General features: G+C 50.4%; 1 protein-coding gene across 1 annotated transcript; it reads left to right on the plus strand.

Annotated features, from left to right (window-relative positions):
* The first annotated feature begins 358 nt into the window (after window positions 1–358).
* CSNK2A2 (casein kinase 2 alpha 2) lies at window positions 359–25142 on the plus strand. Its single transcript, XM_032121642.1, has 11 exons — window positions 359–530; window positions 738–849; window positions 11647–11748; window positions 12479–12529; window positions 18753–18812; window positions 20839–20922; window positions 21810–21920; window positions 22132–22233; window positions 22550–22650; window positions 23282–23430; window positions 23625–25142. Exons 1-11 carry the CDS (start codon window positions 427–429, stop codon window positions 23699–23701), a joined length of 1053 nt encoding a protein of 350 aa, XP_031977533.1. The 5' UTR covers window positions 359–426; the 3' UTR covers window positions 23702–25142.

Here is a 25142-nt window from a genome sequence, read left to right on the forward strand (position 1 = left end):
CAGGGTGTGGCGGGGCGGTGACACGGGACAGGTAACAGGGCACGGGGAGGTCGGCGTGGCGGGACCCGGCGCCTGAAGGAAGAGCGCGATGGCGGGAGCAGCCGAGGGGCCGGACCTCCGCGCCGCCTGGGGGCGCTGCTCGGCGCCGGGCGGGCGCGGCGGCGGCGGCGCCGTTTCCGGGTTGGCTGCGCGGTGCTCGGGGCGGCCCCGCCTGCAGCCGCCGGCACCGGGCCCGGGCCTCGGCAGCTCCGCGGGCCCCGCGCCCGCCGCCCCCGGGCCGGCCCCGCCCCGCCCCGGTCCCGCTCCGGCCTGGCCCTGCCGCCCGCCGCCGCCGCCCTCCTGCGCGCCGCGCCCCGCCTCGCCGGCCTCCCGCGCCGGCCCCGCGCCCTCCTCCTCCTCCTCCTGCAGCCGCCGCCCGGCGCCGCCATGCCCGGCCCGGCCGCCGGCAGCCGGGCGCGGGTGTACGCGGAGGTGAACAGCCTGAGGAGCCGCGAGTACTGGGACTACGAGTCGCACGTCCCGAGCTGGGGGTAAAGCGCCGTGCGGGGACCCGCCCTCCGTCCCGCGGGAGGGCCGCAGCCCTGGGGAGGGGTTCCTGATCCCCCGCTCTCGTGCTGGGGTGTCCCCGGGGGGCTGCGGAGAGGGAGAGGCTGGGAGAGGACACCCCTCCCCGGCCTGCTGCCCTCTTAGTTATCCACTCTTCCCCACCACCGCCTCTCTCCTCTTGGTGCCCGCAGCAATCAGGACGACTACCAGCTGGTTCGAAAGCTCGGCCGAGGGAAGTACAGCGAGGTCTTTGAGGCCATCAACATCACCAACAACGAGAGGGTCGTCGTGAAGATCCTCAAGGTGAGTATCCCGTTGATGATGTAGAGGCTTGTGATGTCTGGAAGCGAGAGGGAGAGGAGATGGATTGGCGGGGCCAAAGACTATTGGATCTCCTTCTTCATCCCAAAACTCCTGTTTTCTCGTTAAGGACACTGGGATGGTGTGTTTGGAAATGGATTTGGTGTCTTGCATGCTCTAGTGATGTTTTGATGTCTCCACCCCTCCTTGTCCAGCATAGCTCAGGGCTGAGTTCCTCTGGAGGGGGAGAGCTGTGAGTCCTGACATTTGAACAGCGTTGCGTGTTCTGCGTGTGTTTGGCAAATCGTATCTGGCAATGCCTGTGTAAAACAGTCCAGGGACTGCCATGTCAACAGGAATGTGAAGCCTGGAGGGGGGAATCTTTCTGTTAACCTCTAGACAGCCGGCACGTGGCCTTTTCAGAGCCAGGCTGCAAGGATGCTCAGCGGTCAAAAAAGCATCAACATTTTATATTCAGTCCTTTAGAGGATCAGATGTAGAAAAGAATTTCATCACAGTCAGACTATAAACACTATGGAAACTTGAGGGGACTCAAGGAGGCCTTCCAAAGTTTGGCAGTGTTGGTGACCTGTGTGCTGGTGTGTTGACCCTGGTGGGGTCGGGCTGTGGGGACCTTTGAGCAGCACTGGGAGGTTGTAGTTCGGGATGGTTGTGCAGGGCATGTCTTACCATATTTGACACCAAAGCAACAGCTCACAGCGAGCTGTGGTAACTGTCGTAGCAGCATTCTGTGTTGGTGATCTGGGGGTAGGCAGGGGAGTTAAGACTGAAATGAAAGATTAGAGTTGCAGTATGTTTGGTTCTGGCTTGGCTGACACTTGTGGCTGTCACTTGTTGGACCAGCAACACTTGTCACTTGTTCCCCAAGAGCACGTGGGAGCCAGTGTCTGACCATGGGTGTCCTAAGAATTTGGGCACACATTCATCTGCAGTGTGCAGGGGGGTCTGGGCTTAACGTTCCCTTGCAGCCACTGAGAAGAGCAGCTTTCCAGGACATGCATCTCTGCAGGGCTGTAGCCTTAAGGTATTCGCTAGATCCACTCGCATAGCGGGTCTGGCTGTCTTTGCTGACGTTCCCATTCACCCACCGTGCCTGCTTCCTTGGGAGCTGCCTTAGCTTCCCAAAGAACTTGTCACGGTTTGTCCAGCCAGCACTCCTGGGAAAGGTATGATCTTCCATCTGCCTCTAGGAGGATGCACACAAACCCCAGCTTTGGCTGTGGGCAAGGAGGTGGCCAGGTGAGCTGTTTGGGAGAGCCTCTGTGGCTGAGCCTGACGTCAGGGCAGAGTGCTGAGGCTCTCGTGTCCTTGCCAAGCCAGGTTCCTCTGGCATGGTGTTTGAACCTCCGGCTCCTTTGGACACTTTTTATGGTTTGGGGTTTTGTCTTTTTTAAAGTAGATGCAGGCAGGGGTTTTTGCTGTGAGATAGTAGTCACAAGTGGCAAGTGCAGAGCTGGATTTTACGACAAGATGCCTTGTGGCTGGCCTGGGGAAACTGCACTTGTGCATGCTTCTCTGGAGCCCTTAATGGCCTCTTCAGGACTGCTGTGGTTTATTAAGATTCTAGGTCTTGTCCCACATAGAAAGGCACCACAAGGCTGAGAGGAGACTGCAGGGAAAGTTGTCAGAAATCTTGCTCCTTGCCTCTTCCCAGCCCAAAGAGCCTCCCCTGGAGTGATGCTCTTCTCCCTGTGGCAGCTGAACTCTGTCACATCTAGGGAGCCTGTCAGCATTGGACAGTGAGTCAGCTGGCAAGAGTCATCTGAGGGCAGCTGGGTGCTCCTTCTCCTTGGGGCCTGAATGTGTTGCCTTAATGCCCTGCAAGCAGGAGACTGGATTGTCCCAGATTTGAAACGGATGGTGTTGCCACTGGTTCCCCTGGCTCTACCCACTTGCATTAACATGCAGACAGCATTCCTGTGAGTGAGCAAGGAAAAGCAGAAGGTCCAGATAAATAAAGATGAACTTTCTCCTCAGTGGAAAGTGGGTCAGTGAAAAGGGAGTTTCAGAGCACCACGTTGTGTACATTATGAAAACCTGTGAAGTGTGGCAATAACATCACTCTGATCTGTGGAAAGTGCCTCTGGTTTCCTGTAACTAGACTCAAAACTTAATTGCAAGTGTAATTGCATGTATCTACAGTGGAGCCTTAGCAAAAGGTCTGGGTGTCTCTGTTCCTCATAACTGGGGAGGAATTTGGATCCTGTGAGGTGAGAAATGGAACCAAAAGTCTTCAGGTTTTTGTGTGGTGCAGGGATGGGACAAAAGGAAATACTGCGGCTGGGCAATGGATGCGGCTGTTGAGCACAGTTGCTCCTTTCTCGTTAACGTTTTCTGAGGGGACAGTTTATGTTAGGTGTTAGAGTGAGTTTTAGCAGGAATCACTTTTTTAATATCTCAGCTTCATGGGAAGTCACTGGTGTGTCTTCTTAGCCTTTGCTCTTTGAAGCAGCTTGTCCTTACTGAGCTCAAGCTAGCACAAAGCAAGTACTTCCCCTGCTTTGGTGTGGTGCTACCTGAACATCTTGTACCCTCCTCCACAGAGGTCAGGAAATTTTATCACCCTTTGTCTGATGCAGAACTGAGCCACAGAGATTTCCTGTGTGCCTTTGGGCAAGTCCCTTAGCCTCAACAAAGCTGAGACTAGAGCATAGGTCCTGGTTTAGTGCTGCATGAGGGAGATAACTGCTGTTCCTCTATGGGCAGCCACTCGCCTGGCTTGTTTGTAAGTGCCCCATGAAGACTTTAGCATTGGACAATGCCAGGGAGCACATGGCTCCAGTTGATACCACAGTGCCCCAGGCCTTTTGCACTTCCGTGAAACAAGGTGTCCTGTTTCCCTGGCCAGTACTCAGCATTTCCTTTCAGTTCTGCTACCCCAAGTGCAGGACCAGGCATAATCCTGCAGGAAAATGGAATGCTGCTAGTTGTGGTCATAGTGTGTATTAGCAAAGAGAATTAAGATCATGCAAATGACTATGACATTACCATTTCCTGTATCAAGTGCCTTACAAATATGATGCTCTTAATGTCACTTTTTCTGGGAAAATTCTGCAGCTCTTTTTTAAAAAGGCAAATGAAGCACATAGGCTGCACTCACTCCACTGCAGCAGGACATCAGGATGCACTGCATAGGATGGTGTATGCAAAGCAGTGGGGCAGGAGCCTGGTTTGCCACACTGGCATCCCATGCCAGACATCCTCCAGAAGCTTTTATCTTGAGCAATGAGGCAGAGGAAAACTCCCCACCTTTTCAATCTATTCAGGGAGCAAAGGGTGAGAAGGATCTGAAGCGTGGAGACACTGCGCTGTACCGACCTTCCCACCCCTCATGTTAGTAGGGCATGGAGTTAGCCAGCAGCTGTGCTCCCACAGTCCCTTGCTGGTGTTGGAGGCTCTTGTGGGCTTTTTGATCTGGCTGGCCTGGGTACAGCTGTGGCCCTGCTTCCTGCCTGCCTTGGGGCAGCCCACACCAGGAAGGGGGTGTGTGAACATGTTCTGTATGTGCTTTCGTGTCTTGCTTAAATCTGATGCTAAGGTTTGACTCCCAGGATGAGGTCTGACATTCCTCAGCATGTACAAAGGAAGTTTAAGACATCCTTGTTTCCAGTGAGTCGTGTGTTGTCTACATCCAATGCAGGTATCTGAAGCACAGCTCTGCTCTTCCATATCTTACCACATAGAGGTTTTTGATGGAGCACTGAGGTCAGTCTGTGCTGTCTCTTTGATGAACTTCTCCTCTTATTTTTCTGCTAATGCAGCTCCAAAATGTCTCCCAGCATGCCTTTAAAGTGAATCCTCTGTTCTGGAGTAACAGTGTTCCTGGAGGATGTGAACAGTGTTGCAAGTTGTCACTCTAAAAGCCGAAGGCTAACTTTCCACATTGCTTGTAACTGCTACAGGTGATGCTTCACCTCCCAGTCTCCTGTACTGCCTCCATCCCAGTGTGCACTCTGGGTGGAGATAACAGCATCCATGTTGGCAGGTCTCTACAGAAATCAGGAGTTGTCCTGCTTTCCTGATGCACCTGTGTGTTCATGTGTGCTCTACTTGCCTGTGAAGCATTAAACCCATCAAAAAGAGGTTCTTTTTTCTCCTTGTGTGGTTACTCTGCATAGGCACAACATGGGTGGAGGTAGGGGAAGAATGCAGATAGAAGGAGAGGGACCAGTAAAATGGAGGTCCTGCAGCAGTGATGAAATAGCCCTTTTCTCATTTGGTGGCTTTTGTCCCTCTGTGCTGAGTCCATGCACTGGAAATTTCAACCATGTACGTGGTTTCACAAGTGCATTCTTGTTTGTTTGTCTTTGATTTTCCCCTGTTCCCCCATTTGGGCTGTGTGAACCCTCCAGAGCTGCTGTTCATACCAAGCACTCCTGGAAGGTCCTGCCAGTGTTGAACTCAAGTTATCACTGTAGTAACTAGAGAATGGAGTTGGGATGGTAGCTCTGGTAAGTTTTCTTCTGTCTCTAAAAGCTTTAGAGCCCACATACATCAGCGTGTTCTAGATGGGGGCTGAAATGACTCCCATGCTGGCAGCAGAAGGATTGCACAGGGAAATAGGATTGGATGCTATTGGTCCCTCAGGCTGGAGCTTTTGACTGCATCAGTGACCTTCCACCAAAGCCATTCAATGCCTGCTCCTGGTAGCTCTCTGTCTCTTGCTCCTCCTGTGTTTGCATGCACTGAATCAGCTCCCCTTGGTCCACTTCCTCCTCTGGCAGTCTTGAAATGAGCCCTTTTGCAAGAGAGCCGGGTACACAGCTCTTCTCTTTTGAACACCACTTGCCCACAATGAGCTTGGCAGAGCTGGCTGCTGGAGTCCAGCCTTGTGTGAGCTGAGACCAACCGGGACAGTACTGGGTGTCTCACAGGGGCCTGGAGATGCAGCTGGTGACTCTCGTGGTGGTGGTGGTGTAGCACCAAGGAGCTGATGAGCTGCAAAGCTGCAGTTTGTGCATGGAGAAGGGTGAGATACAGCACTGTGTCTGTTCGCAGGGGCTTGAAGGAATGATTCCCGTCTCATGGAATGGTGGTGGAGGAGATCAGGACTTGGTCCTCATGCGTCTCCCTTTTAGTTGGCTGCAGAATTCTTGATGTATCATGGGCAGTTCTGAAGCCCTTGGAGGGCTGTTGCAGGGTGTGCCATGTTGGAAGGAAAAGGATTCTGAAGGAAAGAATGAAACTGCCTTCAGAACACATGCTGGGATATTCTACCAAACTTAAGCATATTTTATTTAACTAAAAAAGCAATAGTACTTTAGTATTTTCAAGGTATGTTTTTCCCCCCTCTCTTCTAAAGTTCAAGAGCTTCTCACAAAAGTTTGAATTCCCACAATGGAAGTGGTAAAATGCAAACAACCAGCAGAATGTTAACACAAGTGGGCTCCTTGATTTTGTAGCTCTTTGGAATACGATTATTTGGTTTCCCAGCTGATGTCTGGCAAAATAAGCAGAGCTGCTCTGAAGCCAATTTTCCTATTGAGCAATTGGCGTCGGGCTTTATAGGCCGATTATTGTGATCCTTTCGATAATACTTGAGAGAGACAAATGAGCTTCTAGTGCCAGCTTTTAAATGTTGAAAGCCTGTGATAGGGATGCTGCTCGAGCCTTTTGCTAGTCCTGCACGCTGTGTGTTCAGATCTCCCTGCTTGTTCACTGGAAGCATCGTTGTATTTCCAGGCTATTCAGGCTTGGTGAGCAAAGAATTGATTGTTTTTATGGGATGGTGGAATACATTACTTTAGTTTCTCATGGATTTGTATCTTTTGACTGCTAAACCTTCTTCCCTGCTGTGCTAGCCCCGGTTTTGTTTCAGAGCACCTGCTGGGCAAAACCCAGGACCTTCTGGGATTCCTTCAGAGCAGCACGTGTGCTCCTCAGCTGGCAGTGTGTGTGTGCTGCTGGGCTGCCTGCTCTGGGCTAATGTAAAATGATTTTTATGCTTTGGACTTAACTCGTATTTCACATGCCTTCCTGGTCACTGCTTTTCTTTCACAGTGTGAAAATGCATAGAGAGCTCTGGATAACAAATCTAATTTCTCTCTTTGCTTGAACTCAAGCAATGGGCCTCCAGGTTGTTGGGGAAGGCTGCAACTGGAGCATCTGACAGACAAGTATACTCCCTTTGCTTTAGAAACCAAGCAAAAAATACATTTAAACAGGCAGCCATTTATTCCTTCAAGACAGGAAGTGATGGTTGCAGTCTTTTATTTAAAGGTTTATTTTAGCAAACAATGTTAATTCTCCCAGCTGGTGTTTGCTGCAGCTGGACTCCTTCCTTGCTTACAAGTTCACATGATCTTGTGGAAAATGACCCAGGATCTGTTCTCTTGGTCACAAAGAGGTGTTTCCTTCTGGATCTACCTGACTGCAAAGCTTATCCTGTGCCATTTTTCACCTCTGCAGAGGGATAGCATTGCATGATGCTCCCCAGTCTTTGGGCAAAGAGAGCTGGGATAGCTCTAGCCACTTTCACTGCCTCTTCTGCCTGACTTTCAAGTGGATTGAAACACTCTTATCCATTTGGCTGGTAGGGTGGGAAACCTGCAGCAAAGGATAGGTGGCTGGGGACAGTCAAGTGAGAGCTGCTGGGTCCAGCAGAGACCATCCTCCTGTGGCTGGAGGTCACCTTGTCCCTCTGCTCTGGGCCCTCAGCATAGTGGACAGCTGTGAGCTGCATGTTTTGTCTCCACAATCTGCAGCCACCTCACTTCCAGTTTGCCTGAGGAAGGAAGCAATTTTCTGGGAAACTGGAAAACTGGCTTGTGCTAGACAGTAATGTTGTTCTAAGGGTACTGCTGCAGTTGAAGTAATTAAACCCCTCCCAGTGTAGACACGGTTAAACTGAGACATGTCTTTTAGCCTGGTTTCCTATGGAAACGAGTCTTATGCAATCCTGCTGTCTGTCAGCCTTTCTCCCCCTCCTCCCCCCCAGTAGATTTTGCACTGGTTGGCCAATTTCAACCAAATGCGACAGAAGTCTCCAAGCTGTCAAGTTTGTACAGATTTCATGGAAGGAGGTGTTTGCATAGAGCAGAGGGACTGTGTTGGAGCCCCTTTCAGAGGAAAAGGCTTTGACCCATACTGGTCACTGGAGAATCCCAACATGGAGGAAAGCTTTGAAATGCCTCTGGCATTGGGAACAGATGGAGTTGGAGGCTGTACCTGTGTAAAATGTTGCCTTGCAAACACAGGCAGATCAAACTCAGGAGCAGTTAATTTTGTCAAGGTGCCTGCTCCTTTCCTGTGCTGGAAACCTCCCTCCCAGCGCATGAGGACTGGCCTGTATAGGAAGCACAACCTGAAATGCTGCTGTTCATAGCCTGGTTTAATAAAATAGCTTTAAATGAGTATTGTTAAAAATACTCTGGCTGCAAGGGCTGGTGCTTTAGAAGCTATCCCTGCTGGGAGAAGCAGATGGTTGGAGGCCATAATAGCTTCAGTTCACATTTAATCCATGTGTGTTTGGAGTCAACGTCCTTGGAGAGACAGATCGGGTGACTCTGAGAGACAGTTGTATCAACCCAGACTTAATCCCGGTGTGTGGCTGATGCGCTGCTGCTGGCCTGTGGTTTCAGCAGTACTGGGCTCTGGGACATGAGGGAAGTTGGCAGAGTTTCTCTGGTTTGAACAGTTACCCCCAATGCAGTGCTGGTCGTGTGCTGGAGTGGTTTGCACCAAGGTGTTCGACTTGCCAGATGCAAGAGCTTGGGCTTGGAACCGGTTACTGGGCAAAAACTGAGCCCCAGTGATGTGCTCTTGGATAGTGCATGGTGTTTGCAGCTGTGGCTGGAGCAGTGCTGTGGGACACGTGAGTAGGAGGTGGTGTGAGGCTGGGTAGGTGAAAGCTGTGCGGGATGGGGTGCAGGCCAGCAGTCACCCCTGTTTTCTTCTGCAAATCTGAAAAGGGGAAACTGTTTCCCCACATTGCTCTCTCTGAGGACACTCCTCGGCAATAGCTTTTCCTCTACAATGACTTCAGCCCGTGGCATTTCTTTTGCCTCATCCTTGTTTACCTAGTGGTGGAAAACCCCACTCTGAGCGCTGGCTGCATGCAGGGAGAGCGTCTGAGGATCCACTGCTTACAGCCCTGCACTGAGCAGGGCTTCCAGTCCCTTGCCCTGCCTCGACTGGAGGCCTGGGGGCCCTCGTCCCAGCTCACAGCTGCTGTGGACATGGTGTGGACAGCCTGGCCAGAGCTCTGCAGTCCTGCAGGTTAGCAGGAAAAAGTGCAAACAGCAAGTGGCTTTTAACTCTCCTTCTTGCTGGAACAGTATTCACCAGAGTGTCTTCATTGGTGATGTCAGGCATGCTGCTGGTGGTGATTACCTGCAGGCATTTCAGTGAAAAAAGACCAACTTTCTTCTCTCCTTTTTTCTAAAAGCCACTGAATTTGTCTGCTCTAGTGTTTTAGTAAGTGTGTGGTGGGTAAGGATAGATTTCTGATGGAGATAACATAGAGCATCATTTTCCCATCCTGATGAAGGTGAAAGAAACATGTGGAAGTGACTGGAAGACAACAACTTCTGCTCCAGTGAGAGCAGTGGTTGCTATGACGGGAGAAAAGGAACTCTCAGAGGGATATCCTCCCCTACCTAGCTGATGCAAAAGGCCCCTGAAATAACTACATTATGAAGGAAAAGGTGTTTCAAAGTGGGCTTTGGGTCCTCTTGGCTGTGTTCAGGCACTTTCAGCTCCCAATCAGGTGCAAGTGTTGCAGCAGAGAGGCTGTAAGGCATGTCTGTTGTAGCCAGGCAGTTCAGGGAGCACCTTCAGGATGTCAGTTCCTCAATTCCTCTTTGAAGTTCCTTGGAAAACAACTTGTGTGTGCATCTGCCTCATTGGACAAGCAGAGTAACCAAATTACATCCTCTAATTCCATCTTGGCCTTCTGGTAAGATCTGTGCATGTGGGTGACACAAGGGCGGTGTCCGTCTCCATGCTGACATAAATTAAATTAGCCCCTAATGAAGCATCCTACTCTCAGGTTCAAAAACGTAGCCCTCACTTCTCCAGGTTTACATGCCCCAGCTCTGGCTGGTTCTCCCTTTCTGTCCAAGCTCCCAGGAGCTCCAGCGTTGTCTGGGTACTGCCCTGGGGCTGTTGGTCACCCACTCCCCAGCAAGCCCTGCCCCGCATCGCTCCAGTTCTGACAGCTGCGGTGGCCTTGCTGCCGTTTTCCACTGTGGCTTTATGAGGGGCTGACGCTCCCTGTGCTGGCATTGGTGTTATTTTTGGCACTTTGCTTCAGGCTGAGATTCTCATCTTTTGGCTTTAAAGTCTAGCTCATGCCTTTTAACTTGCAAGAGGAGAAGAGCAGGATTTGAATCTGAAGGTTTCAGCCACCTGAAGAGCCTTGAAAGACAGCATATTTTATCACTTACATAAATGCCATATTTTCCCATTATATAAAACCTTCTGTTCCTTCTCCTGTCTGCTCGTACATTTCTGCCAAGGGTCTGAAAACAGGGATTGCCTTGGATTTGCCTGTAAGGGGAGTATGAGTTGTCCCATCAGCACTCTGTGGTCATCATAGAAATGGGAGGCTGTGGCAGAGTTGAGGTGGTGAGCATGAGCTGTTGAGCTCCTGTGGCTCCTTGTCCTTACACAGACATCTGCTAATGTGTCTTACTTTGGGAAGGTGCCTCATACCTTTGCCATTCCTCATCACACCCCTCCACACACACCAGACTCAGTGACAGATGATGAATGCTTTAGAAAGCTAAAAGTCTAGAGAGGAGTGTTTTCACCAGCAGCCTCAGAGATGGGGCAAGGGCTTTACCAGTTCCTGCAAGATGTCTCTGCAGTTCTTTTTAGTGGTACTGGTGGGTCAAGAGGGGATATTCCAGCTATGGAATGAAAGACTGCTAGACTTGGTGACTTGCAGCTGATGCTGCCCACACTCGTCACTAGCCAAGGCTCATTAAAACAGTCTCACCTCTTATCTGCTCTGAGCTGCCTTTCCTTTCCAGCAGGCACAGAGGTAGGGTTATCCTGGGAGTGGATGAGTTACAGAAACGATCATTTACATTGAAGTGAACCACTGGATCAGCAGAGTGTAAAAGCCAATCCAGGCTCTGAGCCTCTGCCTTGGAAGCAGCTGTTCTTTGTCACTCTCTGCAGGGTGATGTCCAGAGAAAAGCTTACTTTGCAAAGAGGGCTCCTGAGAATGAGCAGATTAGAGGAGGAGTCAAAACTGTTTAAAATGTCTGTAGGCTTTAAAAATAATCATGGTTATGGATGCAGTGACATTCAGTGCAATTGGCTCTGTGCATTTGAGGTGGTTGCAGACAATGCACAGCGGTGTCTGAGCTTAAAAGCGATCTAGGTGTTGGAGACTCTCAGGTTATCATTTCATGGGATTAAAGTACTCGTTGGGAAACAGGTTGAAAAGTGAAAAACTGGTTAGTGCTGGTAAACAAAAGCAGAGATAGGTCCACCATGCTTGTCCTGTCCATTCATGCACAACATGAATCAGTGTGCTGAGGTTACCACAGAGCAGTCCAAGGCACTTTTAACCACAGGTACTGGAGTCACAGTTATGTTTGTCTGGAGTGGTTTGATTGTTCCCCTGATGCATGGAAAGGTTTCATGGATGAGAGGGAAATCCTAGTTCATGCAAGGTGTCTGTCTCCTCTTTGGTACTAAAAATGTTCCCATATGAGGGTGGGAGCAGAGAGAGGAGGGGAGGTGATGTGTTCCTGTCAAAATCAGTGGCAGAAATCAGTGTTAATTTCTGAAAGGACTCTCACTTCTGATTTCTCTTGTCTATTTAAGCCAGTGAAGAAAAAGAAGATAAAACGCGAGGTTAAGATTCTGGAGAATCTACGTGGTGGCACCAACATCATTAATCTGATTGACACTGTCAAGGATCCGGTGGTAGGTGCCTGTGTCGGGGGGGTGTGCTGGGATTGCCTTCCCGCTGGCTGCAGGCACAGGCTGGTTGGTTTGGAAGGGCTCCTCTTCCTTTCCATGTTCCCCAGACTCTTCAGCATCCCTTCTATGTTTTCCGTGTGTTGCCATGGCTGATGGGGGAAAAGTTTTGAAGTCCTACAAATTTTTCGTAAGAAAGTAGAGCCTGTAGCCTTCTAGTTTGTCTGGCATCTGGAACCTAAGTACCAGCCAGGGCAACTGGATATTAAGCACTTTAATCCTTCTGGTTGCTGTCCTTCCTACCCAGTGACCAGCAGTCATGTCATGGTCAGCACTGCCACGATTACCCCGTTCTCGGGCAGTTTTCTCTGACGGGCAGCCTGGGGGCTGTGACTCCCAGCCTGCTGGCAGCCCTGGAGACAAAATGCTGCTGCAGTGGTGGCAGTCCTGGCTGACCTTCCTCCTTTAAGGAAGGCTGGGAGGCCTTAGCTCCTAGTGACACATTTTGCCTATCCCAGTGCTCTCTCTGTTCCATGGCATGGGGGAATAGTGCTGGCCAAAATGCCGAGTTGGTGCTCAGTGTGTGGGGTGTGAGCAGGGCTGCACTTCCCATGTCCTGCTCCCATCCTGCTCTCCCTTGTGAGGGCTGGGCAGGAAGCAAAGGCTTTCTCAGGTCTCTTGGAGCCAAAGAAAGGTCAAGTGGGTGTTTTAAACCATTACTTTGTCTCTCTTGCAGTCAAAGACCCCTGCTCTGGTGTTTGAGTACATCAATAACACAGATTTTAAGGTGAGTTTGCCTGAGTGTGGAGGAGGGAGGCTTCCCATTTCTGTGAAGTGCTGTGATTTTCAGATAATCATCAAGAGCTATGGGGGGAATTTAGAGTTTTCACAATTGTCAGCTTCACTTGGCTTTTTCCATGTAAATCAGAAACCTGTTAATGGGCTTTAGATAAAAAGGAATAAAAGGTTTGTGTGCTGAATGTCCCAACTCTAAGGAGCAAGGTCAACAAGTTAGATATTCTTACTCTCCTCTCAATTTAGTAATCACTGCTGTGCTATATATTCAGCCCAAGTTAATCCCTGAGTGGTGGTGCTCTGTTTACAGCAGTGCAGTTGATGGAGCTGGTGACACTGATTTACTCTGGAATCCTTCAGACCTGGGGTGGCAGGTGGGGGGTGTCAGAGGGGTGGAGAGCTCATCTCCCACTGCCAGTGGGCCTGGTAGAGGGGGATTGAACATTCTTGAGTACATCTTAAGAGCTCTTTTTTTTCTTATCTGAGGCTGCAGCATATTTCCTGGCTCTTCTGATGTCTGGGGAGCTCCAAGGGGTATTACCTGTTCCCAAAATGAGGGTTCTTCTGTCTGAATGCAGCTACAACTGCCTTTGCTTCCAAAATGCTGCTAGACAAAAGGGATCTACAATTAGCAGCCACCCCTATTTTAATGGTATCTTTGCTTCCCCCATGTGAGTCTTTACCCTAAGTCACTCAGTCAGTGGTGGAGAATTAATTGAGCAGTTGCCATTAGAAAGCCAGCAGTCATCCCTCCTGCACCATTCAGGGATCTCTTTCATTCCATGTTATGGAAGGGTGTTTTCTTCTTCCTCTCTATGCTGGATCATTATGTAGGTACAGGTTTTGTAGGAAGCAGATGTACCAAACAGCCAGAGAAGAATCCTGGGGGGTGTTTGTTATAAAGGAGGCAGCTGGCTCACAGACCAGCTCTTGCAGCCCTGCATGCTGAGGGGCAGCACCCATAGTTTCTGTCCCTCTGGGGTGGGCCTGACGAGCTGGATGCTGCCAGGTGGGATGTGTGTGTGTAGCCAGAGCTGCAGCCATGCTGCAGTGGAGGCCTGAGTGCTATTTAATCTCATGTAGAGATACACTGCAGGAGCCACAGTAACAGCAACTTGAAGCAGCATCTGCCCTGACAGCTCTGGGCAGGGAGAGGAATGTTGCCTCCATCAAGTAAACAGCCATGAGAGGAGTGCTCTGTGGTGACCTTTCAGGGCTAATTAAAGCAGGTTTGGTTTGCCTGGGCTTCATTGACATCAGCTGGGCTGTTCCAGTGCCTTGTGTGTTGGGAATGTGCCTCTGTGCTTCTCCTGTTGACCCACAACCTCCTTGTAAGGCTGGTCCTAGAAGTTTTTAACTTTCTATTTAGAGACTTCTTAATTATTTCATTGATTTTTATTTTTAATACATGGCTTGAGATAAGGTACATTGCTCAGGCAGTGGTACACCTTGCTGAGGATTGCTTTGTGTGTCTCCAAGTCAAAACATGATTACACCACTCTGTTGTGTCCCTAGAGGAAAAATTATCATCAATGTGATTATACTGAAACTGAAATGTGTCCATGAAGTGGAGTGTTCAGCAGTACCTTGAGGCTGGTGGCCAGTAGGGACTCTCAACTGAAAGATGCTGGGCTTGGAGTCCATGGTCCACTGGCCATCCTGGCCACATGGAGAGCCAGGGCAGGCACTGCTGCAGCCAGTGACAAGCATTGGACTGGCCACTGCAGAAGTGACAATGCTTAGCTCTGGCTGTTGCATTAGAAACAACTACATGAGCTTGCAGCAGACTTTTCTAGGCTTCTGGGAGAAAGCCTGGCTCCTTGGGGAAGTCCAAATTCACAGCTGCACAAGTCCAAGACAGAAGGTATTGATGCTGATTGGTACAAGGCAGGAATAACTTGTCTTGGGAATGCAAGTGTGTCCCCAGGGCATGCAGTGTGGCTTCTTGTGTTCAGAGCTTATTTGTAACCTGAATTTCCCTAGCTGTGTATGGGGTGTGTGGGTTGTTTGATGCTCCACTCCCATGAGCTGTCTGCCTGTTTGAGTAGGTTCTTGGGGCTGCAACTAATTGCAGATTATAGAGCTGCTTCTACTGAGGATGCCTGTGGGCATCTTCTTCTATATAGAAACTCCCAAGATGTCTCTTCCCTTGCTCTGAAGTGCCAAGCAGAGAGTACAGAGTATGTGAGACCACTTGTGTTGGAGGTCTCAGCTTGCTCTGTATCTTGACACGTGAAGCAGCTGGAGAGCGCCCAGTCATTGTCCCCTCTGCTCTATAGTCCTTATCTCCCTGGGCAGCCAAGTTCTACTGGAGATCAGTGCCACATGAGCTCATCCAGGTGACAGGGACCTGTTCTCTTTGTTTGGACATGGCTGCTGCTGGTGTGCCTATCTCTGTGTTGACATCTGGCTTCAGCAGTACTGCTGAGAACCAGCATCTCGCTGGCAAATCACCTTCAGGATGTGTGAGGGGTTCCCAGGGCAGTTTGTGTGGCTGAGGGCTGTGACTCCCAAGCTGCTGGCAGCCCTGGAGAGAAAATGCTGCTGCAGTATTGGCAGTCCTGGCTGACCTTCCTCCAGTGAGGAAGGCTGGGAGGCCTTTGCTCCTGATGACACATTTTGCGGGCAGCAGGTGGTTGCTGACCACAGGATTTCATTTTTCTGTGTCCTTTTGGCACTAGTTGCTCACAAGCTTGGATGTCTGCTCAGTTGTCTCCTTTCTGGAAGTTCCTTTTCTTCAACATGGTTATTTTTTGCTTGATGTTAATACTTTGACCCCTTTGCCTGTTCAAATGGCAGAGCACTGTTCATGTCAGTGCACCCATGGAAGTGGCTGCTGGGTTTCCTCAGCTCTCTGTGCCTGGGCAGAAGCTGCAGTTCTGTGGGGTCTAAGCCTTGGCTGTGAACGATCCCAGTTCAGAAGCACAAGCTTTTATTTCACTGTTCTTAAATGATGGTATAAACAGGAGACTTAGGTGATACCTCCCCGGAGCTGATGACATTCTCTTAAATTACCTGTCTGGGTCCCTTCTGGAAGTGACAGCACTGTACTTGCCGGGAGGATGAGCTGGAGCCAGACTGGATGTGTATTCTGCTGTGAGGACAGCAGCTTGTGTACAGTAGGGTTAGTGTTTCTCTTCAGAACTGCTGCATTACTTGTCATCTGAGAGCATTCAATCTCCCCACAGTAATTTGCCTTAAATGAAAGCTGCACTGCAGAGCCACATGCAACTGAGTAACCATCAGTGAAATTAAATGTCTTTTGCTAATTGGTTTCAAACTAGAAATGAGACGCCTGTACTTCAGCCACTGTCAGCTGTCACGTATTTTGTAAGCATACCTGGTACTGTGCCTTTCACTGCCCCAAAGAGGCAAATCCCTTAGGAAAGAAGGGGGCAGAGACAGGTCTCAAGGAGCAGTTCTGGGTTGGGTTTGCTATTTCATTCTTAAAACACAGTAGCAGGTTTGGTGCTGAAGATGAGATGGGCAAGAAAGGTGAGCAATGGAAGGTTGCTTCAGGATGTTCAGCCTGGGTACAGTGAGCTTTTGAGTCAAGTCTTCCACTTCACCTGCACTTTGGTGAATTTTCAGGCCAAACTGCTGTGAGGGAAATGTGTGCATGGGTTTTATCCTTGTACATCCAAGGTTTGTTTAAAAAATGGTTGTTGCCCTGCCTAAGCAATGCAGAAGTATAAAAGATTCGTCTCCCTTGTGTGGCTGCCAAGACTGGGATGCTTTGGGAACTGTTTTCGTTTTTTTTTTTTGCTGCTGCTGCTGCCGTGCACCCCAAAGCAGTGTCTCTCCTCACAGCCACCCTGTTGCTCTGCAGATGCTGCTTCCTGCACGTAGCCAGCTGTGTTGCTCACTCAAGGGAGAGGAATAAGCGTTTAACTCCTGTCAGCCCCATGGTGAGGGCAGCATGTCTCTGTCTCCTCGGGCACTAACAGGATTCATTTATGATTGGTTATGTGATGTGTGCCAAAATATCACCAAAAGCTGGAGAGTGGTAGTGGCTGCCTGTGGGTGGGTTTGGGCTTTCCAGTGCTCTGTATGGAGAAAGGAGACCAGCCCAGGTCTCGGAGGCCTTGTGGGATCCTGAGTGCTGAGCAGATGTTTGAGCTGGATCTGAGTGATCCCCACAGTGATGTTTCTGATAATCCTACTCCACAGAGACAGCTGTAAGAACAGAGCATGGGGTATGTTTGCAAAGCAGGTGCCCCTGCTAGGCTGGGCAAAGGGGATTTGGAGCCCACTGTCAAAGCCTGCTTGAGGCAGCTGCTGTGCAGGACCCACTTGCAGTGGAAACATTGGCTCTGTCCTTCAATGCTGTCTGCCTTCACTGGCTGCCTGCAGGGCTGAGCAGGCTCCTGCAGGGACTGTTCCCTGTGTGAGCAGAACTGGGCACTGCTGGCCACACTGCTGGCCTTGCACTGACAGAGGTCACAGGGGCTGGGTTTCACAGGCAGCTCTTGTAGGGAAATCTGTTGAATGCTGTTTGCCCAACAGTGTTTGACCATATCATGGCCCAGTGCTGAAGGCCATGAGCCAGAGAAGCAACAGCATTGTGGGTCTGAGAAGGACGTCTTTGGTGACATCCCTTTCATCCCCTTCCCACTTACAGGCAGCAAGAGGCAGAGAGCCAGGGAACAGGGAAAATGAGGTCTAGTCTTGTACTGCCTCTTCCTTTCCTGCCCTCCTTCCCCAGGTGCATTGATGTTGCCAGGTGAAGTTGAACAGGGCAGTGAATGCCAGAAAGACATGTTTTACACATTTCTTACAGTGTTTGTTTCCTAGCAAGCCATTTAAACAGACTTCTGGAAGGACTCAGCTGTCCTCTGCTGGCCCTGCGTCCTGCATCAGTTGTGCACAAGTCAGGAAATCCATCCCTGCTATGGCTCTGTAGCTTGTGGCTATGTCTTTTTTGCTCCCTGCTCACTTGTCTGCTTCAGTGGGTTGCTCCAAAGCGTTAGGATCATCCCAGCTCACGAGAATACAATGCAGTTGTGTCCTGGAGGCTGTTAAAGCTCTGTGTGTGTAAGTGACACTTGTATGTTGTCAAATGATTTCTGAGAGTGGTATTGGGGCTGGGGGGTGCTGTTTGGGGATAGCCCTAAGTAAGGCAGGAACCTGAGGATCTCAGCATGGGCCTGGAGGGGATCCAGGGCCAGAGCTGCTTTTTTGGAGTGTGAATTTCAATCCTTTGCTCTGGGATTTTTCCTGAAGCTGCCAAGTGGTGTCTATGATGGACAGCGGGCTCCAGTGCTGATGCAATTGGTGATTTGTCTGAGCTATGAGATGATCCGTGTTTGTAAGAAAGGGCAGAGAGGTCTGGTCTCACTGCTGCCCTGTGAGTGTCCTTCCTTCCCCTGCCCTGGCATCTTGCCTTGCTTTCCCTGGAAGAGAACAGTTCAACAAGGTTGGGTTGACACCACAGCCAGTGACAGATACAGAGCAGAAGGCAAATTTGGGGGCAGCTGTGACGTGGTGTGGGAGCAGCAGGATGAGGAGTTTTCCTGTGATGGTGCTGGTGGCACAGGGTAGGTTAAAGTGCCCCCTGGAGCTTTGTCACTTCCACATGAGCAGCCACAGAAGGACACAGGAGAAGAGATGATGGCAATGAGCACTTCCCCACGATGCTTGAGTCGTGCTCTCCTTGGCCACACAAGCATCCCTGTGTTCTTGAGCTTCATTAGCCTTTATCCTGGGATAGAGGGGAGCCTCTGTGGCTCTAAGGCTGGGTCTTCTCTTTGTGCTTCCCAGCCCCAGGCTCCTTTAGATTGATATTTTCCTCTCCCTGCGACACCCTGAACACCTGGACACCTTCCCATGTGTTCCCAGCCCACCTGCTCTGAATGCTCTTGTCAGTGCTGGCATGCAAAGTCATCACAGGGACTTGACAACAGAAAGTCACAATTGTCTGTGCCTCCTCCAGAGCTTTTGCTTTTTTGGACAGACAGCCTGCCCACCTCCTGGTGGAAAGTTGTGACAAGTCTGAATGATCCCAGTAGCATTTCGCAGGAGCTCTTGCATCCTTTCTAGATTTCCTGGCAGGTCTGAGACCAGGAAAGCCCTTGGGAATGGTAGCATTCATATGGAATCTGGAACGGGGTCAATGATTGGAGGCAGGTGGGGTGCAGGAAATGAAACTGATCCAAATCTGGAGTATTTATTTTTTGTCTCTTTTTTTTTTCCCTCCCTACCCAAATCTGTTTCAGCAACTGTACCAGATCCTGACAGACTTTGATATTCGGTTTTATATGTATGAGCTGCTTAAGGTGAGTGGCATTGCACATGACAGTCTGGATGGGGAGACCAGGAATGAGAGTGGCAGTAGTGGGGCTCATGGGCACTGTTGCTAAGAGGTTACTTACTTCTTTTGTGTTCAGTGCAGAATCCAAGTCTCTTATCCTGGGAAGGTTTGGGAAGAGATCAGGTTACCTGGTTTGTTGCTGTGAGATATTGCAGCCAAACTGGGGGCCTTTGGTCACCTCCAAAGAGTCTGTGATTCTCTGGGGTCTGAAGTGTTTGTGATTGTTACTCACCAGGTAGAGCCGTGCTTGGTCTCCCTATGTCTCTTGCACCATAGGGCTGCTGTGAGGAAAATCAACTCGCAGAAAAACAGCCAGACCCAGGACAAGGTCCTTGAGGCAGGGCTGGGGAACTATGATGCTAGGGAGAATGGAAGAGAGGGATTGCCAGCTCCAGGCTTTTCTCTGCTGCAGTATTCAAATGCAGCCCCAGAAGGTGAATTCTGCCCACTAGTTATGCCAGCTGTTACATGTAACATCAGTATTTTCCTTTGACACCTCCCAGCCAAAGCTTTCCTTGCCCCTCTGATGAAAGGTGAGGAGTGCCCTAAATACCTCCTCTTAACTAGCCTAGCTTGCCCTTCCCCATGGAAATTCCCTCAAGGAGCCATAGCAGGTCTGTGGGATGTGCTGCACTGGCTCTTGGGGGTCTCCAGCTGCAGGACAGGGGAGGCAGCAGGGCACGAGGGAGAGCTGACAGGTTTGGCCGATCCCAGGGCTGTTCTGTGCTGACCTGCTGGAGCAGCAGCTTGGCTGTGTCAGGTTCTAGCAGGGCCTTGGCACTTCTGGGCTGGCACTTTGCAGTTCCCATGCTTCTGGAAATGAGCGGGACAGGCTAGGAGAGCCCTTTGTGCTCCGGGACACGATGACTGCAACAGATCTAGTGAGCTTAAGGGAGGCTTTCTTCTCTGCACTCCCAAGCTTGCCCACCTGTCTGCAAGGGAAGGACCTTCCTACTGGATGTTGAAGTGAGCCTGAGGCAGCCTGGGATTAGGATAGGAGGGGTGATGAAGTGTAGATGATCCTTGAGCCTGGGCAACACAAGACACTAGAAGAGCTTCATCCCTGGAAGCAGTTTATGTAACCTGTTACAGATCTCCTGGACCAGAGATCCAGGACCAGCGTTTGCTGTGAGTCCTGTGGGCTGTGAGGCCACATGTCACTGCAGGGGTGTTCTCTGAGGCCTTGTTGTGATGGAAGCTGTTGCCTCCTTGCTTCCCACTGTGGCACGGGCCCAAGGACAGCATTGCTTCCCTGGCACTGATGTCTTGGATATTGAATGACTACAGGCTGTACCCTCTTCCCATGCTGCTGGAGATCTCATAGCATCTGATAGATGTTGATGGATGGATCTCCCTCCCCTTGGAGATGAGAACACAACATTCTCACCCCCTTGCTCAAGGGAACAGCTGCGTTGGGGGGGCAAGTGGTGCAAGGTCATGGAGTTGGGGAGCTTATGTGTGCTCCTGCCTACAAGCTTGAAGCAGCTTCGCTCTCCCTTGTGCACTATCACCTGCCTTCTTTAAGTGCAATTTGGCTTAAATCAGCAGAGCAGAGATGACTTTCTAGCTTGAGTGTGTTTTCAGACACAAGTGGAAAGTCACATTGGAAGGCCATAAAACTGCATGCATGTAGGAATCATTCCCTTTCTAGGGGAGAGAGTGTGACCAAGGAAGCACAGGGCTACCCAGGTTGGAGCACTGGGCTTGTCACCAGGTGGGACACCTCTCTGCATTGTGTTCTTCAACAATAGTGCAGGGAACACAGTTCCAGGACCTGTGAGTGGAGTAGGGCACAAGGTCCATACAGTCTTGTTGCCAGCTTGTCACTTCATTGCATGCAGCGTAAAAGCTGAAACTGCCAGTTTCATGTGCCAGGGTTATGGCACTTCTTGTGAACTCTTGCCTCTGGCTGAGAACTGTCTGTTATATTGGTAATGCTGTGCCTGTGGTTACAGCCATGTCTAATGTGTGCGTGTGTGTGTGTCTGCCAGGCCCTGGATTACTGTCACAGCATGGGAATCATGCACAGGGATGTCAAACCCCACAACGTCATGATAGACCACCAACAGAAAAAGGTACTGTGACACCAGGGCTTACAAGCAGGGTTTTTCCAGGGAAACTTGAAATTCTGCTGCCTCTGTACCCATAGCCCTGGCAGCTGCATATACCCCTCTAACCTTTCTTTACTGGCTCCCCTCCACCTGTGCCAGAACCAGGAGATGGTCAAAGTCCCACAGGAGAGCACAGCAGTGGGAGTCCATGGCTTCCTCACTGCTGGGGTATGCTGGTTAGACCACAGGAAATGTTTGTTCCCAGCTCACTGCCATGGAAATGGGCAGCTCAGGGACCTACCCCACCCCATCATGGTACTTGTATCCTATCAGGTGCTGTGTGTGCCTGTCCCAGGGACCTGGAATTTGTGTCAAGGAAGTAGTTGCTGGTCCACAGGTTCCTCTCTGTCAATCAGCAGTGGCTGTACAGGCAAGGCAAGGTGTATAAGGAAGGGAATCTCTTACTGGTGTCCTTCCCTAGTAAGCAGGTTGTCCATCCCTGTACCTGTGGAGATGGTCTGCCTTGCAGGATGTGCTGAGCTCCTCCTACCCCATTTTCTGCTCTCAGTCCCCAGGTAAAATCAACACTGCCTTCAGCCCAGCCCTTCTAAACAGTGGGATAAGATTTTTGCCTGTTCCCTAGTACTCAAGGAGCTGGTGGTGCTGGTAAGGAGCCAGCAGTAACTGTGCTTGGACTCAGAAGGCAGAGGAGCTCTCTAAGCTGGGCTTTGCCCCACCAGCTGGTGTTAGGGGAAAGGAAAGAACTTGATCAGAGAACTGCTGAGAGTATGTCCTGTCCACAAAGGGCCTCCCTCTACCCTGGGCTCCACACTTGCATCAAGGGATTGAGGTTTGGCCAATGTGACTTCACCTACCTGGCTGATGACTCTGTGTCTCTATTGCATGTTCAGCTGCGGCTCATAGACTGGGGTCTGGCCGAATTCTACCATCCAGCTCAGGAATACAATGTCCGTGTGGCCTCTAGGTACTTCAAAGGACCAGAGCTCCTTGTGGACTACCAAGTAAGAGTCTGTCTCCTCCTTGCTGTCCAGTGATAACACTCTGTGGCTGCACTTTAGCCACCTTTGGGTTGTCTGGTTTTGCCTGTCAGGGCATTGCCTGGGTTGGAGAGAGGCTGGCTGTGAAGTGCAAAGGCTGAGGCTGCCTGTGCTGGTGGGGAACCAGGCTGTGGTGAGTGTGTCTTTTCTGACAGCTTCTCCTTTTCTCCCTCAGATGTATGACTACAGCTTAGACATGTGGAGTTTAGGCTGTATGCTGGCAAGCATGATCTTCCGAAAGGAGCCCTTCTTCCACGGCCAGGACAATTATGACCAAGTAAAGACATTGCTACCTGGCTTATTTTGTGAAAAGTTTGTCCCCAGTTCATCTCTGTGTGTGTAGTGGGGAGGCTCTGGGGATGGGACTGCCAGGCTGGGAGGATGCTGCTACATGGTTGGTTAAGCCATCAGTGATTTTGCTGCCTTGTGTAGGAAACTTGTTTTCTGCACATGTTGCAAAGGCGAGTTTCAAGGGAGATACTCCTTCTGTCTGGGATGTTTCCAGAAGGAGGGCTCTTAGATTTGGGCAGCTCTGTCTCTGCAAAAGAGTGGTAGGCTGCCCTTCCACTCTCTGAACATGCCTTTTGTTCCAGCTGGTTCGCATTGCAAAGGTCCTGGGCACAGATGAGCTGTATGGGTATCTCAAGAAGTACCACATAGAACTGGACCCGCACTTCAACGACATCCTGGGCCAGTAAGTGGAGAAGTGAAATGCTGCCTTTTTTTCACTTGTAAGCACAGAGAGGGAGATAAACTGATATCTACAGCCTTGAGGCACTCTCAGCAAAGGCCTGCTTGATCTTCTGGATAACAATGCTGCTTGCAGGCTTCATATCTAGCTGCTCATGTCATCTCAGGAAGTCACTGAAATGCAGGCTCTTTCCTTTTGTCTCTCCCATGATCCATGAGCCATCCCCTATTTCTTCTTTCTCCTGCTTGTTCACGTCCTTAAAGTGGAGGTGTAGACACTGCAGTTAAGTGTGGGCTGAGTGCTCAGAGTTTTCCAGTTGAGATTTTTGAAAAGGACAAGAGGAATGGATGGAATAGTGAGGACAGCTTCTGTGAGGCTGGCTGGCAAGCCAGAGCAGTTCTGGCCCCAAGGGCGTCACCGTGCCTGCCACATGCTGTTGTCTAGTCCCTGTAGACAGCAGGGAATGTGCAATATTGTACCTTTCCTGGCACAGGAGATCCATACCATTGTGTACATAAAGAAGAGGATTTTCCAACTTTGGCAGGGTTTGCTGAGCAGTAGAAGTGGCGGGCAGCAGGTGATTCCCATGGGACATCGTGGTACTGCTGTGCAGTGACAGCTGGTCCCTTTGCAGGCATTCCCGGAAGCGCTGGGAGAACTTCATCCACAGTGAGAACAGACACCTGGTCAGTCCTGAAGTCCTTGACCTCCTGGACAAGCTGCTGCGATATGACCATCAACAGAGGCTGACTGCCAAGGAGGCGATGGATCACCCCTATTTCTGTGAGTCTGTGGAGTAGCTGGGGACAGCAGGGATAGAGCTGTGGGTTGTGGGGGCAAATTTTGGCTCCCCACTCTGCAGAAGCCTTAGCAGCTCTGTGCGTTTTGAGGGCAGTTTCTCTGGAAGGATTTGCCTGGGTGGAGCTTCCGCTTTATTAAATACTGTTTCCTCTTCCTGCCTGGTCTGTCTCCTGCAGATCCAGTGGTGAAGGAGCAGTCCCAGCCCAGCTCAGAAAACGCTGTGCTCTCCAGTGGCATGACAACAGCACGATGAGGACTGGAAAACGACGGGTAATTCAAGATGTTTACAAATAAAAGCAAAACCTTCGGTCACACAGTGAAGGGAAAAGAACCAAGGACCCCCCCCCTCTTTCCCCTCCCCTTTATACTCGGCAGAAATCTAACCTTGGGGGGGGGTCTTAAACCTCAGTTCCTCTCTGGTGGTTGTGGTTAATGTAACTCTAACCCTGTGGTACCAAAGCCCTGGGCAAATGGTCTTGCAAGAGCTAAATATGTAGTGATATCCCCAGGGCTCCACACAACTGATTCTGGTTCACATCTTTATGGATCCTTCTCTTCCTTCTCAGTCCAGCCTTCCCCACCACACTGGTGGGGACAAATTGGTCGTTCCACCATCAGTCCTTAGCATGCCTCTTTCTGAACTTGCCTTTCTGACTTGTAGACTCTGAATGAACCAAATTCAGGCTGGGGGTCAGCAGGTGCAACTCTGTTTTGAGGTTCAAGTCTTTACTGCTCACTCTGGGCTTGAATTTGGCCCTTGAATTCCAGTTTCAATTGTGAATGCCGGGGTGGTTGGGAGGGAGGGAGGGGGAGTTCGACAAAAAACAACCCACAAACCCAGCAGCATCTCGGGATTGGTTTGGAGCATTAAAACGAAGGCACTGATCCGAGTTGCTGGGGAGAGGAGATCCCCCCCTCCAGTGTGTTTGACAAAGGCTCGTTCTGAGAAGAAACTCAATAGACCTGCTTTGGAAACTTGTGAATGTGAGGGCTGCTCTTGTGGCAGGAGAGGGGAGGGACTATCCAGACTTTCCCACTGAGCTCAGGAAAGTCAGTGTTGCAAGATTTCTTGTGATAGGTGTGCAACCACGTACCTCATGACGTGGCTCCTATGAGAATTCGTGCCAGACGCAGACTTGTGCCAGAGCACAGCTCTGGAGCGGTTCAATCCAGCACCGCAGGATGGAGGAGTGGAGAGAGGCCAGGGAGGAGAGCACAGGGAGGGGGGAGGATCAACGAACAGCGGCGTCGGGGCGGGGGCTGTGCAGCTACTGATCCAGGCCTTGGGATCCCACGCAGTGTTTTAACAAAGTCAGCCATTTGTTGAATTCTGGGGTGCCGATCCTGTTGGGGGGTGGGGGGTTCGTCTTGTGGGTTCTTTCATCAGATCCCTCGATGGCTTTATAGCCCCACAATTCACAGTTGCCTCCTCTACTTGTTCTGTGTGTAACTTCATCAAGTGGTTCTGGTGACACTCAAACCTAGACGCTGGAGATAGTGTTTTCCCACCAGCACCTAAACACAGAATTTCCTTCTGCGGCATTGTTGAAATAGTTAATTTTTTATAAGGTTGCAATGTTTCTATTTGAAACATCTGTTTACATTCCATATTCCAATAAAGTTCTATTGGCATCGACAGCAGGTCAATCCATTTGTATAATTCACTGAAACCAATAAATATCTATACGTCTGAA

This window comes from Corvus moneduloides, chromosome 12 (assembly GCF_009650955.1).
Source record: "Corvus moneduloides isolate bCorMon1 chromosome 12, bCorMon1.pri, whole genome shotgun sequence".
Classification (NCBI taxonomy): domain Eukaryota; kingdom Metazoa; phylum Chordata; class Aves; order Passeriformes; family Corvidae; genus Corvus; species Corvus moneduloides.

Bases quoted from the DNA above. Each gene is read 5' to 3' on its own strand.
- CSNK2A2 (XM_032121642.1), top strand. From the start codon at position 427: ATGCCCGGCCCGGCCGCCGGCAGCCGGGCGCGGGTGTACGCGGAGGTG. The intron at 850-11,646 runs GTGAGTATCCCG...TGTCTATTTAAG, and splicing joins TCGTCGTGAAGATCCTCAAG to CCAGTGAAGAAAAAGAAGAT. The intron at 22,234-22,549 runs GTAAAGACATTG...CTTTTGTTCCAG, and splicing joins GCCAGGACAATTATGACCAA to CTGGTTCGCATTGCAAAGGT.